The sequence below is a fragment of the Mchenga conophoros genome, linkage group LG10 (genome assembly GCF_057382185.1).
Source record: "Mchenga conophoros isolate Kocher_MC1m ecotype Shallow Benthic linkage group LG10, M_conophoros_male_GT1.1, whole genome shotgun sequence".
NCBI lineage: Eukaryota > Metazoa > Chordata > Actinopteri > Cichliformes > Cichlidae > Mchenga > Mchenga conophoros.
Genome location: NC_140535.1, coordinates 24,841,544 through 24,861,022, shown reverse-complemented (window position 1 = coordinate 24,861,022; position 19,479 = coordinate 24,841,544). Strand labels below are relative to the sequence as shown.

Genomic DNA, 19,479 nt, shown 5'->3' with positions numbered 1-19,479 from the left:
TTATCATATCAAATACCTGCATGGAGGAAAACCATTGAGATATTTAAAGTAGTTGCCCTCCTAAAAGTTTGTTTTAAAAAACGTTGCAAAAGTTGTGGTGTTTTTTAGGTAGAGAAGTATCTTGCTGAATGTGTACAGCATCGTTGTCAGCAAAAATTACCAATCATACTTCATAATTTGTCACCTAATGCTCTTTGATTTTCAGTAGGTTAAATAAATTTAATGGCTTAAATATTTAATCATCTCACAGTGTTAGTCAACCCCATCAAAATTACTTTGATCGTGAAAATGTTTAACTATTGTTAGGAAGAAAAAGTAATCTAACATCATTTGTGCAAATCTAGTTGACATGTAGTAACATTGGGGTAACGGGAAAAAAAACCCCAATGTGCTCAGAAAGGTGTAGCTGGCAAGGCAACAACAGAAACGGTTTTATTAGCAGTGGTACTGAAGAACAAGATCTAAACTAACTGAAATGACATTTACAGAGTTCAGTGTGCTGTAGCTGACTATCTAATCAGCCTTCAAATGAGCAATGTTAGTACTGAACGTCCCTGGATCTCGAAAGAAACAAAAAAGTAATTTAATTTCAGATGAACTTTCAAGGCTTTACACCTACAGCTATTCTAAGTACATCTGCTTTTTATACTTGGTGGTGAGGTAAATTATGCAGAGAGCATGCAAAAGACTTGAATTTAGTGTTACACAAGCCTTTAGTGAGGCTTGGCTTGGTGATGTGCAGACGTCTTTTAAATGAGGACACAAGTAGGTCACTTCCTCAACATTATCATTTTTGCTTAGGGGGAATGTTGCACCTCCCATCAGTAGTTTTCTTCATCTGGCTCTAATGAGCTAATTACTGACTTGGTCCAGTGCAGCAATGGTTGTCTCACTGTTACCTCACCTGCAAGATTTTCTTTTTTCCAGGATGTTTTCAAGATGTTTAAAATAGAAAGTATGCTGACAAGGATTAAGTATGAATTGTTTGACAACATGAAGTAAAAGAGAACACAATTCTTGTGCAACATGTTTGTCATTATTTGTTACCAAGGTCATGCAGCATTTGTGCATATAACATTTTAGTTCTTGTTCTTGTGTTGACAAAAATGTTATTTTAAGAGATTAAAATCTCACCTTAGACCATATAATACGGTGCCATCTGGGTGCAGTCGGATCATTCTGTTTTTTACTGTGACACCATGGACAAACGATTTCTTGTCGTTGAGGAAATAGGTGTCAGGCACCCAGAGCTGGTCAGCGACCCGGTTATCTAAGGTCAGGTTGAGGGGGATGTCAGAGTAGGACAGCCGCTTGTCTCGCCATGCCTGCTGGAAGTACATTGTCAATGTGTAGTCCTGCAAGTGCACAAAGATGGGCAAAGGAGGACAGAGAAAAGAAAAGAGCAAGAAAATAGAGGGTAAAGATAAAATGGTAGGAAAGGAGTTGGGGAAGCATGGAGGAAAGATGAATAAAACAGAGAGATGGAGAAAAACAACAGAAGAGGTGGTTACTTCCCCCCAAAAAACAAGCATTTTACACAGCTGGTCTGTAAGACTTTTCTTATGCAAACTCCTAGATTAGACCAGACTAGACAGGCTTCAATATTGGATGAAGTTCACTTTAAAGCAAATGAAATAGTAGCACTACAGGCCAAAAAACCCTCAGTACAAAGCAACTGGGAATTCCTTCTGTTCATAGAAACATGAGGTTAAGACAGATAGTGTGAAAGAGTGTGTATGTGTCAGAGAGAGGAAGAGAGCGAGGGAGAAAGATGGCTCGTGTTTGGTGTGTAAGTGTGTGTATGTTTTTGTCAGTATGGCTGTGGAGTATAGCACATGTCAGTGGCATGTCCAGTTGGTTTAATGCGAGTGTTTGTGTATTTTTGACTCATGTGACTCATACATAGAAGAGAGAGAGAAAGACAAAGCAAGAGAGACCGCATATTTGAGAAAACTCTAAATAACCTCCAAGCAACCTCAAAAAATAAGTTTTACCGAGTATTTCCTACATGCTCTATTTCCTTTGACAGTGGCTGTCTTTCTGGGATTAAGAACTGTTTGGGTTTGCTGTGTTGTGCTTGCATAACATATTCACCCATCTACTGTTTGCTCAGCCCAAAAGTGGAACGCTAGATATCTCAGTCAAGTCAAATGAAGAAATGTATAGAAAGCGCACTCTCTCACAGAATGTATTCGAGTTGCAGAAATCACTAACAGGAAAGGATTTTGGCTTTTGCTTAATGTTCTCCTAAGACGTGGAAATCTAGAACCAACAGTAACTGTTAGTAATGAGACAGAGAGCTCACCTGCCTACCACACAACTAAGGGCTCAGCTTATCAAAGGAAAGCTGAGCTCTTCTTTAGTTCAAAATTTGTTAAAACCCTTAATAAATTCTATACATTTTGATCATTGTAGTTCTATGTGTGACCTGAATTAAGCTGAATGGTATTCCTTTTTTTTCTGCCACTGGCTTTTGGATTTGGGCAGTAGTTCTGCTGTGAAGCAATGTTTTGATAAGAGAGTTCCTGTTACAAGCATTCAAGGTTGAGGGTGCATGGAGTGCAATGCAAATTACTTCTGACTGTTTATTTCACTTCTGCAATTAGTGGGGTAATGTGCCAGGAAATGTACCACTGCAAAAACAACTACATTAGCAAACCTTAAAAAAAAAGATGATCAAATAAATCCCTCAAATCTACTATGTGAGCCAGGATGTTGACTGTGATCTTAGCATTTAAATTCAAAGAGCAGCAAGCACTGACTGTGATTTCTGTCACAGCTAATTTAGGCTTGCTATCACCTTGCTCTGTCTGTAAAATGTCATGACAATAATACAACATTACAGTAAATACTGACACCAACATTAAATCACACAGAACATGCAACTTGTAGGATGTTACTGAAAAAAAAAGAGAAATGGTGATATGAGCTGCAGTTATGGAAGCACAATTTGCTCAATTTGTTTATTTCTGAATGCAATTGTTTATCACGAAGTTTGTATACAACACTGCACAGCATTGTCCACAGCTCAGTCTATTGAACTATTTATTTGTATTATTTAATCTTATATTTTTATATAGCTAACATTGCAGCTTCCTTCCACTTATGTTGTATTAAAGCTGACCTTGTGGCCTAGCAGGTGAATAAATGATCAAACTCTGTACACTAGCAAAACTGAACATGAGGATTTGTCAGTAAAAAACTGGTTTTGTCAAAATAAACCCATAAGTCATAGCGGTAGATGTGAAAAACATCTACTGCTGTAATAATACAGTATCATTCTATATTGTACTTTACAGTATAGAGCAGTAGTACAGTACTTTTGTGGTAGAAACTATGCTGTCAGTAACCGGCAATGAATATATGAATAAATGTACAAGGAAATCTGATCTACAGTGCACACATCACCTGAAACTCATAGAGCAGCTTAATAATTTATTTTTTAAAAAAATACAAGAAGTGTGATAAATTGCAAGAAAATTCCCTGTTGGTAAATCTGGGGCACGTTAAAAATAGTCAAGCCAGCAGTCAGATGCTCATGTAGCTTACTGCAGTAAGAAGCCTACCAATCATCCATGAAAAACTAAGTTAAACAAACTTGCTGTCTCAGGGAACTTTTTGTCATGACTGGCACATCCACTTCCTGGCAAAGAGGCTGAACATGCATTTTTGAGTATGCCTGTTGGCTACAGATCTGACATCCAACAGCACCATGGGAACTAGAGGCTTGGATATCGACTGTATGGAGTCAGGAAAATGGGAGCAGCTTTCAGAGTAAAACCGCTGTCTGACTTAAATCGGTTTTGTCATGTTGTTGTTGTTTGTACCTTATTTGGCTTGGGTGCTGACAACCATGAGTTTGGGAACTGGGTTTTTCAAGACATAAACAGTAGAGTGGCAATACTAGCATCCAATACTATAATTAGACTTGGAATAGGAACAGAGTGACACTGGTAAATTTAGGGTCACACATAGTTTGGAATTGTGTAAACACCCATTTCATATAATTTCATTATAGTCTTTGTGCCATTTACATGGATTCATCCATATAATACCTTACTGGCAATAAATCAAGAATGTACATTATTTACTTAATTTATGATAAAAATAATAAAATAATAATAATGGGAAACCTTACTTCTGCATCTCCATTTAAAAGTTCATTAGGAGGCTTAATAACATGTTGGAAGACTTTTGGAAACAAGAGATGCTAAAACCCAACGTTAAAGAGACATTAAAATTAAAACAAATGTTTTATTGTGTCTTTTCAGTAAATAACTATAGTCATCTAATTTCTGGGTAGCCTCAGTCTTGCGCCAACAGATCCTTTACTGCACGTGCTGCCTTTGCAACATTTCTGTCCCGGATTGGAGGTTACGTAACAGCTCACACTCTGCTCTTTCTGCCATGCTATGCACCACAGCACGTGTGACTGAAGAGATGCTTGTTGAAATGTTCCCCTCCTATACTATCTCTGATGCCCTTATTAGACACAGCATCACACAAAAGCATTCATGTGATACATGGAACAATAGGAACGCTTTTGTACCTCTTCCTCACAAACACACAGATGTTTTTGTCTGGACACTGAAAATGACATTTCAATTATGTGTTGCACCTTTTTACAAATGTTCCTTGTAGAACTGCAGTTTGTACACAAGGGTCTGTTAATGTGTTGTAAATGTGTATGCTCTTCTTGTGGCATTACAGTCTTGACTAATAAAGGAATACAAGAAAAGAACCGTGATTTTTACCTACAACTCTCTACAAGTTTTCCATTCTTAAAGAATTCTTTGCACTACATAATAACTTTTTCGATCTTATGTTGCACTCACAGTTAGGTCCATATCTATTTGCACAATGACAATATTGTGGCCGACACACAGAGACGACACTGATGATACTTTCATCGTGATTTCTTTCACGCTCAAATTCAGAGCTCCAATGAACAGATGTTTCATCTGCATAGTCTGATCATTTAGGTATAGGACTCTGAACTGTTGGGATTATGTGTAAATTTGATTATAATTTGTAAACAGTTAATTCAATGCTTTTGATTTAAAGGTTAAAATTGTATCTTTTTGATTCAATATCCACTCCAATGGTGCACAGAGGCAACATCACAAAAAACAAAACAAAACTGTGCCACTGCCCAAAAACTTCATTTAAAGCCACAATTCCCACAAGGCAAAGTCCACTTTCTGAATTTGAAATACTCTTTAGAAATAGTGTAAAAAAATAAATAAATAAAGGACAGCCTTGGTGGAAAAAGAAGGGTGTTAAATGGCCTGCGGTTTGGTTATTAAACTGAGTGAATGTTTCAGTTGTCATCCCTGAGAGCCTATTATTGCACACCGATCTGCTTGAGGAGGCTGTGGTTTGCTGAGCAGGACAGGCCCTGTGGAGGTGCCACTGTGGCTAGTTTACAGTGAACATAAAGCTCCCCTCAAAAACAGTTATAGTGCATCTCTCTTGTGGAGGAAAGAGGTTGTAAATCACCAGAATAACTGCAGCGGGTGTGTGCATGTAAGTGCAAGGGAGGCTGTCATAACAACAGTCATAATGAGCATCAGTATATAAACTATGCTGGAGAGAGATAGAGAGATGGAGAGAAATGAAAAAGGAGACAGAGTGAAGCAGGAAGAATGATATTGAATTTACGTGTGCAGAATATGCTGTGCTCCCACACTGTCAAAGAGGGGACAATGCGAAGTGATCATTAAATTTTCACACACAACCCTATGACATGATCCATTATATCTAATAACCAATATCCAATTCAGCAGGATGCTTTACACTCTGCAATAATTGTTTCTTTTTGGAAGGTTAAATATATTATTAGAGTTTTTTGGAACAACTAAAAAAAGAAATTCTATAATCTATAAGACAGTTGGTCAAACTGCTTTTGATTGCTTCTCTATAACATGTTGTTAGTAAGTAAGTCTGTTAAAATACTGTAGAAATTTTATTTTACAGAAATTACAACTCCATATATAGACACTGGAAATATATAGTACTCTTCTGAAAAAGCAGTAAAGTCAATCATGTCATGGGTGCACTCCACTCTATATCCTGCTGTAAGATTGTTTCTATATGCTTATTCTGCTCAGCTTGCCATCAGCATTCATCGCTATAGAGGTACTGTCATTATAAGTCTTAAGTTGCAGCTATCTCAGTGAAATGCAAATGGGAAAGGCGACAATTATTTCCCAGAGCATATTCAAATAAGTCCTTTAGACTGCTTATAATCTTGAGCATATCTTACTCCTAGCTATGGATGATGACCCTCAATTAGTCGTAATGACCAGGATTTCTTCTAAAATAAAACAAATCTGTGTTTAATCCAAGCACGTATCTTATCTAAAAACAGTACACGGGAGAGTTATGAGTCATAAACAACACAGAAGAACACATGGAAAGCCCCTCCATCCACTTAGGAAAGTGATTCAATTCCAGACAGTTTAGGTCAGGCCATTATGTTGAAAGAGTGACAAAAAAGATACTCACAGTCACGCACTAAATTAAGTGATAATCAGTAGCTCTATATAGTATAAACTACCTAATGCCCATGTGTGTATATGTATCTTAAGTGAGCAGGTAATCTGTAACAAACTTCAACATATTCTGAAAGGCCATGCAGATGGTTTGTTCCCGAAATGCTCAAACTATTATTTCTGTCATAAATTGTCCTTGAATATCTTTTCTCCAGTACACTAGAAAAAAATAAAACTAAAGCTCCTTCTACATCTTTTTCAAATACATTGTTGAAGACCAGTTTTGTGAACTCACGAAGAAGAAAAACTACTGAAAACCCCAAAATAAAGGTGCTCCAGCTACCCAGTCTGACCTCGTCAACCCCACTCATCCTTCAAGCCGCCCTGTCTACTAACCCTCTCATCCTCATCGCTGCACGGCATTAAAGCTTTTTCTTCAGGTCTTTCTGTCTTATTCTTTTTTGTCTTGTGTTGTAAGCCCTTGTATAAACTCTGCTTTGTGTATCTGACAATTATTTTTTCTTCTTGTTTTTGGAAAAATAAGTAAAACAACAAAAAACAAAAACAACAAAAAACAAACAAACTATATAGTAGCATACTTTTTTTTATCAGCGTCTTACCAAGACGACACAAAAATATATACAAGCATCCATTTGTGATCTACATATTTGTTTTTGAGTACAGGTTTTACATTGAATGCTCTTCCTGATACAATTATCTCAATTTTTTCTAGTGAATGATAAAATATTTTCTTCATATTTAGGGGAGACAAAAAAGATGGTATGTTTTTGCATTCAACTTCAACCAATTATCCAGTATCAAGTCTGGGTCACAGGGGCCTCAGTCTAAGCAGAGGCACCCAGACATCCTTCTCCATAGGTAACTTTTCCAGTATATTGCCTTTAGCATGTCCTAGGACTCCCTCGGAGCTTCCAGCAGGACATGACCAAAACACCTGACTTAGGTGGCTCCAAAGAGACATCCTAGTTAGATGTCAAATTAACTCACTACACCTTTCTCCCTTTCCCCTTGCTTCTAAACAAAACAGTAACATTAGAACGCCACATTAGAACTTGGGGCAGCAAGTTCTCTCCAACCTGGAGTGTCCATCTTTTTCCAGTCTGAAGCCACGACCCTCTCATAGTTTCAGAATTGGAGGTGCTATTTCTCATCCCAAGCACTTCCCGCTCAACTACAAACCCCTCCAGTGTAAGCTGGAGTTCGTGGCTTGGTAAAGTCAAAAGCACAACATCAGCAAAAGGCAGAGACAACATCCTGAAATCACCAAACCTGATAACCTCAACCTTGGCTGTGACCTGGCTGAGTGGCTGACTCTAAGTCTGAGTTATTGCTACCAATGTAAAACAAGCTCACGCTATGGTAGCACACGGACTGGACTCAGTAGCTTGCAACAACTGGACTGATGTCTGACACTCTGAACAACTCTAAGGACACCCTGAAGGATGTGATTGGATACCTCGACTAAGTCCACAAAACATATTTATTGGGCAAACTCCCACTGGTCCAGTATTTTGCAACCAGGATGCAAACCAAATTGTTGCTATTGAATATGGGGTTTGACAAATGGAGGTAGCTTCTTCAGTACCCTGGAACAGACCTTCCCAGGGAGGTTTAAGAGTATTGGAATACACCCTCCAGCCAATCTTGAGGTACCAGTCCATGTAATGTTGCAGAGGTGTGTGTCAGCTAACCTAGGTCAGGCCCACAATATCCGGGGCATTAAGAAACTCAATGTGAACTTCATTTGACCCAACTTCTTAGTGGCAGGGTTGTTTAATTATCTACTCCAGTGATTGGCACATTATTTGCCTAGTCCGCAGACTTCTCCCAATATGGGAATTGGATTGAGGAAATGCAGCAGCATCCCATTATCACTGTATACTGTGTGAGCAGAGCAGCGCTTTCCCCTTCTCAGCAGGCTTATTCACTCCTTCACACACATTCATACAAGCATATTTTTTTTAGTGTCTACATGCTTTCTATCTAAACTTCACAAACACATTCACACTCTGATGAATGCATTGGGAGCAACTCAGAATTCAGTATCTTGCCCAAAAATACTTTGGCAGACTGGAGCAGCCAGTGATCAAACCACTAACCTTCAAACTACAACCTACTCCACCTTCTGAGACACAAACACCCCAACAGTTTGGAAAAATCAGTTTAAGACCAACATGGCTGCCAAAGCTGCATTCCACTTGGCCTACCACCCTTGAAAAGGTCTTTTTAGCTTGATGGCCCTCTGTTCACCTTCAGTTTATGGGTTGCCACCACAAGTATAGGCCCCAACTGTGTTAAAGCCACAGCTCCATACAGACATTTTAGCAATGCAGGTGTGGAACATGGTACACTGCCACCTTATTGAATGGTACACTAGGACGGTACACCACCTGATCCAGGTTACTACCAAGTTGTGTTCAGCTGATTGCTCAGCTCACACTCTATTTAGTGTTTATAGTATATATACAATTTTAAAGCTTAAGGAGTATATATAGCTATATATTCTAAGGCATAATGTAACTTAGATATGGTAAAGAAATTAACAAAAACTGTGAACCAAATACACAAAGCAGAAAAATAAATAGCAGAAGTCATGGAAAGTGATTTGTTTTGATTGTAAGTGAACAAGGCTGGACTAGAGTGGGAATACAAAGTCTACATCAAAAGAGAAAAGGTGAGGGCCAGAATAAGGATTACTAAATACTATAGATCTCCTTCTTCTAACTAACCTTGAAGAAAGTTTTCCTATTGAGAGATGTGGAACAGTGTGGTTAGTTTGCAGAAAGGAATTGTGTGTGTGTGTGTGTGTGTGTGTGTGTGTGTGTGTGTGTGTGTGGGGTGGAGTGGAGAGGTATGGGGGCAAATGAAAGGCACTGGAAAGCTCAGTGGAACGGTAATGCAAATTGCTTTTATTCTCACTGCTCTTCATTCCCAGTCAGCACCAGCTATGACCTCCCTCTGAAACATTGTCTCCCCTCCATTTTTATTTCCTCATCCAACTATTTATTTTTTTCTTATTTCATGCTATTTTTTCCCATTTGAGCTCAGATTTTCCCCACTCCTTTGATGAATATCCTTCCATCTATTTCCCCTGGAGCTTTTCCTCTCTCCCTAGATTCTTCTCTCCATCTTTCTTAATCTCAGAGGACTTCTTGTTGCATTTACTGCATGTGGTTTGGGAAATAAATAGGTGGGAATTCATCAATGGGGAATTTTAATAGCTGGTATCATGATCACTAAGCAGATGGAAGCCATCTTGAGAACATGAAATTTCCCCTTGTGGGACTAATAAAAGTATCTTATCTTATCTTATCTTATGACAGGTGGTGTATCAGCCTCTAAGGTGCTATATGAGTTCTGTAGCTGTTCAATTCCATTAAGGATTCTGATTTAAATATCTCCTCTCCAGTTTATTACCCCAAACTGTATATCCTGCATTCAGGTAAAATCAACCAAATTTTGACTGAAAAAAACACAAAACAATGATTTTCATATTTAACACATTCACCTAATTTTGTTTAAATTTATTTCTGAAGTGCAGTAACCTTGAATACTGGGGTTGAATACTAAAGCATCCTGACTGTAAGGCCTCTATCACTCTTTCTGCTTCATTTTCTTTGTTCTTCCTCTATTTTGCAATATCTTTAGTGAGGACGAGAAGTGATCACTTCGCCACTCACCCATATGCCCATACTTTAGTACACCAGTACTTCAGTTCCTCCAAAAAAGCCCTCCAACAACAAGTGGCTTTCAATTTCCTGTCTCCCATGGCCCTCACGCCATCATCGACAGGGTACGGGAAACCTGGAATAGGGCACAGCATTTCTAAAGAAGTCTAATAATAAACATCCATCCCTCCAGAGCAGAGTGACATATATTTCTCAGTCTGGGGTTATGATTCAGAGCTGTATCTAGAACAGCTTGCACACTGCATGGAGTAAATAGGCAACAGGAAACTACACAAGGGCTGCTGCGAGGGTTTTGTTTGGCCTGTTTGCTCCAGAATTAATAACACTAGTATTTGTTTATAGGTGGTCAAGCTGAGAGAAAATACATATAATGTAAAAATATATCAAACAGATGCAAAAAAAATAAATGAGTTTTTTTAAATCATATTTTTCAGTGATTAAACCTCATAATCACAAGTGTAAGCAAATTTAAGGGATTCTTGTAAAATTTTCCCAAATTATTAGGACCAGTATTATTAGTGTTCTCTTGATTAATACATGAGATTGGAGTGATAAGAGTAGCAAATGTGAGTTTATTAGAAAGAGTATGATCAATTTTGTTTGTTGCTCAGGTCTTGAGATTTAATTTCCATGAGGATATTTATCTGACCAAAACTCTTTATACTCTTTTTATATATAAAATACATCATCTGGTCAAAATCCAGACGATGTATTTTAATAACTGCCAGATTCTTGTTTGTTTACTTTGCTTAATCTTTCTTTCCATCATGTAGCTCCTGTCTCTCTATTTTGTCTCTTTCTGTGTGTCACCCATTTTCTCCCTCTATACTTTTCATCATTTACTTTGGCCTGGACATAGCTTTCAAAAGTGATCGCTGAAGGTGAATTGAATTTAGAGGAACCTTTATTTCCCAGAGTTCTCCCAAAGCAGAGGTTAAAATCTTTGCCAGTTGGCAGCTGTGTAGCGTAACTGACTACATACAATTTATTAGAGATGATTGGAGCATCTGCAGGCCCTTTTGCATCCCCGGAGAGTAGTAGAGTGGAGTGGCAATTCAGAGAGGGGGTCAGTGGGGGGTGATGGGGAAGAGAAGAGAGGACAGAGTAGGACGCAGATTATTAGGGTGCTTTTGAATTTCACTGAAAGACAGGGTGTAGCTGATGGAGCTTTCAATCTCATTCACATCAGAAGGCTAGCTAGCCAAAGAGATGAAGGGGGAAAAAAAATTAGTCTGTCTCAGTGCATGTTATTTGTTCCACTTACCGCTCCTGCTTTCAAAGATTGCATGTGTGGGTTTTGGGTGGGGGTATGTGTGTGTGGGCAGGTATATGTGTGTGACCTGCATGTCTCATGACGCTAAATGTGTGGTGCACACTGCATGCATATACTCATTTGAAAACTTGTCAAATATCTACCTTTCTGATGCTCCTTCCTGAGGCTCTCTACAACTATCCTTTTACTACAGCACATATACAATGCACATAGAAATACGCTGATCTACTGGACTCCAGCATCTCATGCATTATGGACGTTTGGGGAACTGAGGAAGAACCTGTTTGTTATTCAAGTTGTGTAACAAGAAGTACACAGCACACATACACATTGTCAACAGTGAGCTAATGCAGTATCTCCAGATCGAAGGAAAATATACAACCACAGTGAGCATAAAAAAATTGGCTATAAAGATATGCATGACCCACAAATACAGTTTATTCCAGTTTACCTATGTAGCTAGGAGCAAATGTCTCTTTCTTTTTCATGCACATAGTTTTGTGACTTCAGATTTGATGGTCTGAATACAGTATCTCCGTGAGCTAGGATACCCTTGAAGAAGCAATATTTCCTCACAGCTGGATTGACCTACAATACACACAGGGGTGCTTTAGGGGTGTCAGTGCCAAAATGTATGTATGTGTATGTGGGGCAATGCCATACAAGGATAACACTAGAAATGTGTTATTGTGGACCATAATTCTATCTGTCTTGACAACACTACAAAAACATATAAAATATCAGTGATGGGAAGGGCATAAAGTGGAATGATAACTGCAAAGCCATTTTAAGTACGAACAAATGATGATTTGAAACAGATGACCTACATACTTGAACTTGCATTGCTTTCACTGAAACTAAATGTAATAGGTTGCAAATGTATCACTTTTTAGGAAGGTGCAAGTCCATATATGATAGTGCGGGAGAGATCCTAAGCAAATAGATCAGTTTGAATTGTTTTGAGAACTATATTTGCCATCATGAATGTATACCATTAATAATCTCAGATGAGCATCAAGAAGCCTTAATGCTCAAAGTGCTCTACAAACAAAAATACAATTCAACATTTTTTCATATTTCACCTTCCATTTAAAAATATTTAAGTATCTGCTTCAAAAAGTACACAGAAGACAGTAACAGGTAAGTTTCTTAGATTTGTGTGCATTTACTAACACACCAATTAGGCATTCAAAAAACATTGAACTTTGATATTTAATTAATAATAAAATCTCCTTTGGCCACAGTTACTTAAACATTAACTTTTAATCGGAAACTTTAGTCATGCATACTATTCAAGATGACTATAGGGCAATCTGTTTTCACACAGCTGTGTTAGTGAAGCCATATTCTTTGAATGTCCAATGTGAATAAGTCCCTTGAGATCATGTCTGTTTGGTTAAGGTTTGAGGTCTTACATGGCAACTCCAAAAGGCTGAATATCTTTGTGTGGTTTGATCTGTCTAATGTGGAACCAACCTGGGGGATTCTGTAGTCTAACTGGGAGACTTCAACGCTCATGTGGGCAATGTGTGCAAACCACAGTCTGTCCATAACAAACACCATGTTCAAAAATAAGGGTATCCATGAGTGCATGTACACCAGGATACCCTAGGTCGCAGGTTGATGATCGATTTTGTAATCGCATCATAAGAGCTACCATTAATTCCGCACACACGTGAAGAAAGGTGCTGAGCTGTCAACTGATCACCACCTGGCCATGAGTTAGATCAGGTTGCAGGGGAGGATGCTGGACAGACCTGGGGTCACTAAACGTATAGCGAGGGTAAACTGGGAACACCTGACAGAAGCCCCCATCCATGAGTTCTACAAGTCCAACCTCTGGCAGATGTTCAACAGTGTTCCAAGAGCAAGTGGGGACATTGAGTCCTAATGAACCATGTTTAGCACTTTCAATGCTGAAGCTGCTGAACTGACCTGTGGCCGCAAGGTGGTTGGTGCATGCTATGGTTGTAACCCCCAAACCAGATGGTGCACACTGGAGATGAACAGAGCCATCAGGCTGATGAAGGAGACTTATCCATCTTAGTTAGCCTTTGGAATTCGGAGGCAGCCGATAGATACCAACAGGCCAAGCAGAACGTGGCTTTGGTGGTGGCTGAAGAAAAATCTCAGCTGTGGGAGGAGTTTGGAGAGGCCACGGAAAAAGACTGCCTGAAAGAGATTCTGGCAAACTGTCAGGCGACTAAGGAGGTTCTCTTTTTCCACTGTGTATGGTGGAAGAGTGTGGGTGAAGTGCTGCTGATTTCAACTGAGGATATTTTTGGACAGTGGAAGGAATAATTCAAGGACTTAATTAATCCCATCGACAAGTTTTCCATAGAGGAAGCAGAATTTGGGGACAAGGGGGATGACTCGTCCATCACCGGGGGCAAGGTCACTGAGCCAGTTAAACAACTCCTTAGTTGCTTGAAAACTCTAGATGTTGTAGGGCTGTCTTGGTTGACACACCTCCACGATGTTTAGTGGAGATCAGGTGCAGTACCTGTAGATTGGCAGATTAGGGTAGTGCTTCCCATTTTTGAAGAAGGGGACCGAAGGATATGCTCCAACTAGAGGTGGATCACACTCCTCAGCCTCTATGCCAGGGTGCTGGAAAAGAACTGGTCATGTCCATGGTTATGGAACACTGGAACACCTCCTTACCCCCTCAATGATACTTTAGAGTACATGACATTTTGCCCAAGTGGTCTACATGTGTTTTGTGGACTTGGAGAAGGCATTCGACTGTTTCACTTGTGTGTTCTGTGAGAGGTGCTTTGGGAGCATGTGGTATCTGTCCCACTGCTAGGAGCCATTCGATCCTTATATAACTGTTCGAAGAGAATTATTTGGTTTATCTACAATTGTAACTTCGACAGTGATCTCACAAATTCCCAAAGGTCTGATGAACATTTTAAGCCATTGCAATGTGCAGAAAAAAAACCTTATTTCATATATGGGAGTGACAAAAAGTACAGTACTTTCTTCTGGCTATCAAGTTGTACCACCATTTATCAATCAAGAAACTGTTAGTATTGCAATATAAAATGTATTTGTTTTGTCCGTTCTCTCTAAGCTTTTCTTTTCCCCCCTCTTTCTCATGATCTCCCAAATGGTCATGGCAGAATGCTGCCCCTCCCTGATAGCGGTTCTTCCAGAGGTTTCTTCTTTTCCTTCTCATTGTCACCAAGTGCTTGCTCATAGGTGTTTGCTCAACTGATTGTTGGGGGTTTTCCTTATAATAGTTTCTTTGCCATGTAATATAAATTACATGTTGTTGTTAATGGAATTGAACTTAGGAAATGTACTTATTATATTATACATACATAAACACAAATCACAGTTAGAGAGAGAAGTACGAGAGAGAGAATCTGCAACAGCAAAAGGAAAAGCCCTTCAAAAGACTCATTTCATACTTTATCACAGCTGTCTATACAAGGTTGAATAAGATAGAAATTGTTTCATGATTCATATTCAACACGGGTGCTGGACATAAAACTCCCTTTAATGGCACAACAGGCAACCACAGAACTTGTTCTATCTTGTTGGAAACAAATACGAGAGGGAAAATCATACCTAGCCCATACCTAAGACTATGATCAATAAGCTTGTATTGTCTGTGTTTTGGGGTTTTTTTGGACCGAAAACTAGCCATCTAAATTTAAACTAAACTTGTAACTTGCATAAAAGTAACAATGCTAAAATGCTTTCCCATAAGACAGAAGTGAGAGCAAACATATCCTTTAGGCCAAGTGCTACTGCTGCATTACACCGCTCAGCGCTATCCCATTATCAACTCTGTGCCACGTTCAACTGCTGTGAAAACCAATCCACACCCCTTGGTTCTCCTGCCAAGCCATTATCAACTTCTCGTATTTTGACAAGCTGCGATAAAGTAGGATATAGTCCTGTGCTCCATTGACAGCTAGTATCATGAGTTTTCACACACTGTAAAATCTATGTTATTGCCAGACATGAAGCAAATCATGTGACCAACAGTCAAATTTATAGCAAAGATAAACAGTCACAAACACGTTAATAAATCTGTTTAATCAGAGAAGGAAGAAAATATATACACACAAGAATATACACAAGGAAAAAAAATATTGTAACTTTGTAATTGCTGGCCTCATGTAAGGTTTATTAAAAGATTAGCGTCAAGAATCTTCCAAATAACTTTCTCATTTGGTTTGTTATACATTATAGTTATTGCAACTGACAACATTCTCAGTTGGTTGGTAAAATGAAATAATTTTAATGAAATAGTGATTCGATTTTGACTCCTAATGTAGCACCCCGGTAAGTATTACTGTTGTATTTAACAGGTATCACTGATTGGATCATTATTCTCTTATGATAGGAGAAAAAAACCCAGCATTGTTAAGAATTTTTGCGGCGGCTGTACTACAAAGCAAGTTTAGCATACCCAGGATAACTTTGTCTTATCTGGGCTCAGTTATCTTAATACTAGCAATTCAGCAATGTGTTCACACTATGGTGGTTATCAAATGTAGACTCAGCTTGCCTATAAATTTGGATTAAAAGTCAGCAAATGCAAATAGTTATCCTGTTTTAGGATTAAACCACTGTATCTCTTAGTGGCCACACTTTTGTACACACTGTATTTTATTGTATGTGAATAACATCTACACTAACAATAAACTGAGAGTAAGAAAAAAAAAGACTTGTGTCATTTTCCTTGTCTTTATGTGATTCAACTCAAATGTTTTAACTGCTGTGGTAAGGGTAGCCTGTGAAATCATTGTTTACCTCAAATGTCAGGTGTGAAGTCCATGTCTATGTGTTATAATTTACACTTTTCAATTGTGTTTTGGTCAAGGTGTTTACAATGTCCATCTTACAAATCATTATATATTGCTAATCAGAAAGAAAAACAAGAACAACACCTTTAACACTTAAAAAAACTTTAGTCCCTATTACTGTCCTATCACTGGGAGATAAGGGGTCTTCCATGTATGGTTATGTTATTTTCCTGAGCACTGATTGGTCAGTAGAGAGTGACTGCTAATCCTTTATCTCAAACATTACCTGCTGTAGTGCAAGTGCTTAACTGGCTTTAATTCATCAGTCATTATAGAATTATGAAAAACAAAAACAAACAAACAATTGTATATTACATATTATTAGTGTCTTATTTGCTTAGTTCTGATGACTATAAATGTCATCTGACTTTTATAACCTGTAACCTTCATGTCACTCTAAAATTTTGCCCTACTGACATGTTTAACTTTGTTCAAAAGGTTGTACTAAATGTGAGTGGCTACGCTGTGTCGTATTGTTCCCTGGATAATTACGGCATCTTTCTGTGTCATGACCGTTCTTGTTTCATAATAGACGTTTTAGAAAAAAAACATATTTTTACCCTTCCCTCTTGTCCAATTTTTGGGATGCATTTAAAGAGAACAAACACATACAAATAAAGAGAAGCAAATCTCTGTAAATGTGTCTGGCACCCTTTGCATCTGGAAACACTGTACAGAGCTATTTTGTTGTTTGACAACAGGCACTAAAGCAAAGACTTGCATCTGCACTCTCACACACATCATTTTGACCTCTGGTAGGTCACTGCGGTGGGATGAGCCAAAATGAAGCAATCTCCCTGCACTCACACTTCATGGGATATCATACTGAGTGTGTCAGTCAGAACATGTTACTTGATTAACAACCTAAAAATAGATCCCACGCAGTGATGAGTGTTATCCCTGGTACACAACACTCAACAGCAATGCTTACACACTAACACTCATATTTTGAACACACAGTCGATCGTGATTCAACTCGTGCCCTTCCTATTAAGAAAAAGAGCAGGCAAAATGGAAAGTGCACCCAAATGTGGCTGTGACTATGAGTATTATATGCATCTGTCTTTGCTTTTCTGTAACACAACTTCAGTGACACAACATACTGTGCAGCTCTCAGCTTTGAAGATAAATGTGTGCACAGTAAACTGTGAGTGTCAGAGACATATCATACCATCTTTAATGCATAAATAGTCACCTGGCATCCAGCCATGACAGCATATGGCTAAAAAAATGTTTCAATCAAAGGAAAATAGCTGCCACTAAACATTTATCACTGATTAACACTGGGAATTAAGTAATTATATAGGCTCAGCGTCTTTGGCAAAAATAACACTAGCTTTGAGGAATCTGAGATTAGACCTGTTTGTGTCCTAGTCCAGTCCATTCCACACTGTGCTGACTGTCTTAGTTTCAGCAACTAACAGGATTTTAAGAATATTCATCAGTATGTGGGGTTGAATAAAAAGGTTCTAAAGCTCAGCACATAGTTCATGCTACATTTTCTCCTTGGAAGTCTAGGACTAAACTTGCAAATCCTCATTTGTGATTTAAACATGGACTTCAAACTTGTGCAAAGAGCTCTGAATGTGACCCAATCTTCATGTGCAGGATGATGCCTGGCGTGGAGAGTTTTCTGCTGCACACAAAAAATCAAACAGCAGTCTCCAAAAAAAGAGTCCACAATGTCCAAACCTGAAGGCAGGAGAATCACCAGAACCATGCTCATCAACTGACTTTGTATGCAACCACACAAGCCATCTTGGGTTTATTTCCTGAAAGCGGATGGTTGATTGTACTGTCACTCCTAATTTGTCTCTCCAAAGGTGAGTCCATAAAAAGTTCAAAAGAAATATGTTGTGATATTTTTTGCTCGTTTTTGTTTTAACGAATAAACTAACAAAAAAAAACAACAACCATTGAGCAGGTGTGCGCAAACACTACAGTAATACACACAAACAAATAGAGTAGTGGGACCACTGAACTGAGAGATGCCTGCAAAAATGGTAGGCTAGCCGATTAACCCACTTTGATTTGTAACTCTGTCTAATCCCCCCTGCAGCAGGGCCTCAGCCTTGTGTCATTATCAAATAGGCAAAGAAAAAATGAAAATGAGAGATACACTTTGGAGGGAGAGAGAGAAAGAGAGAGACAGACGGGAAAATATAACAGAGCAACATAATATAAGGGTAGAAATTATTACCTTGCAATACTCAATAGAACAGTGGCAATATGCTGTTAAATCGCCCTGCTCTGCCCACCGACACGAAAACAAGATGATTTTAGACCTACTGCTGCAGGGAATGTGCTGTTGTCTGAACATCCAGCCCATCATTCTCTGTCACAGGCAGCAGTGAATCAGATGCTTAACTAGTGAGCTTGTTTAACCTGAGGGAATTGATTACATGCCTTCCTTCCCTTGACATTTAGAGCTATGGTACTAATTGTACAATATGCAATGTCTGTAATATTAATAGCAATCTAAGAAGTACATTTCTGGTGCATGTGTGGATACAGTGATGGGTGTATGAAACTCAGCTGATATTTCAAAGATAACCAGATTTGAGTTATATCAAGATGTGAAAATGCAGTGGCCAAACACTTAAAGGATTCCTCCATGTACAATTTAGTGTACCCATGGGACACCCAGCTTTTAATATTTTGAAAAGTTTTAGTGAATTTGTTTTTTTGCATTTGCGAAAGTGTTGAACTCCATATGTTCCTTTCTTTGTTCTGCCTATCCAGTTTCCTTAACAGGAAAGAGTGCAGAGAGGCAAAGTGCAGTAAGACAATGGTATTCTGGCAGTAAATATATCCATCTTTGCTGTTTAGCTTGCATTCAACCCAGCACAGAAACTTTTTAACAGCTTAAGGTTCAACACTTTTAACCTTATGATGGAACAGGATGAAAAGTGAGAGGCTAAGTATAGCAAGGCTGTGAACTGTGCCTAAACTTTGAACCTAATTAAATACCATCCATCCATACGTACATGTTCTTCCACCTATCTGGGGCTGGGTCACAGGGCAGGAGCCTAAGCGGATAACCACCATCTCCAGTTTGTCCGTGGGAACAAGAAGGTGTACTCAGGCCAGCCCAGCGTGTCCTGGGTCTGCCCCATGGCCTCCTGCTGGTGGGACATGCCCGGAACACCTCACCGAGTAGGCGCCCATGAGGCATTCTC

At 38.8% G+C, this 19,479-nt stretch overlaps 1 protein-coding gene across 1 annotated transcript in view; it reads right to left on the bottom strand.

Moving 5' to 3' along the window:
- The window catches only part of gabrb2b (gamma-aminobutyric acid type A receptor subunit beta2b), a 64,278-nt gene that overhangs the window by 35,310 nt on the left and 9,489 nt on the right, over window positions 1–19,479 (bottom strand). The window contains exon 4 of the mRNA XM_085289538.1: window positions 1,135–1,355. Coding sequence (XP_085145664.1) covers window positions 1,135–1,355 — 221 coding nt within the window. The remainder of the gene's footprint in view (window positions 1–1,134; window positions 1,356–19,479) is intronic.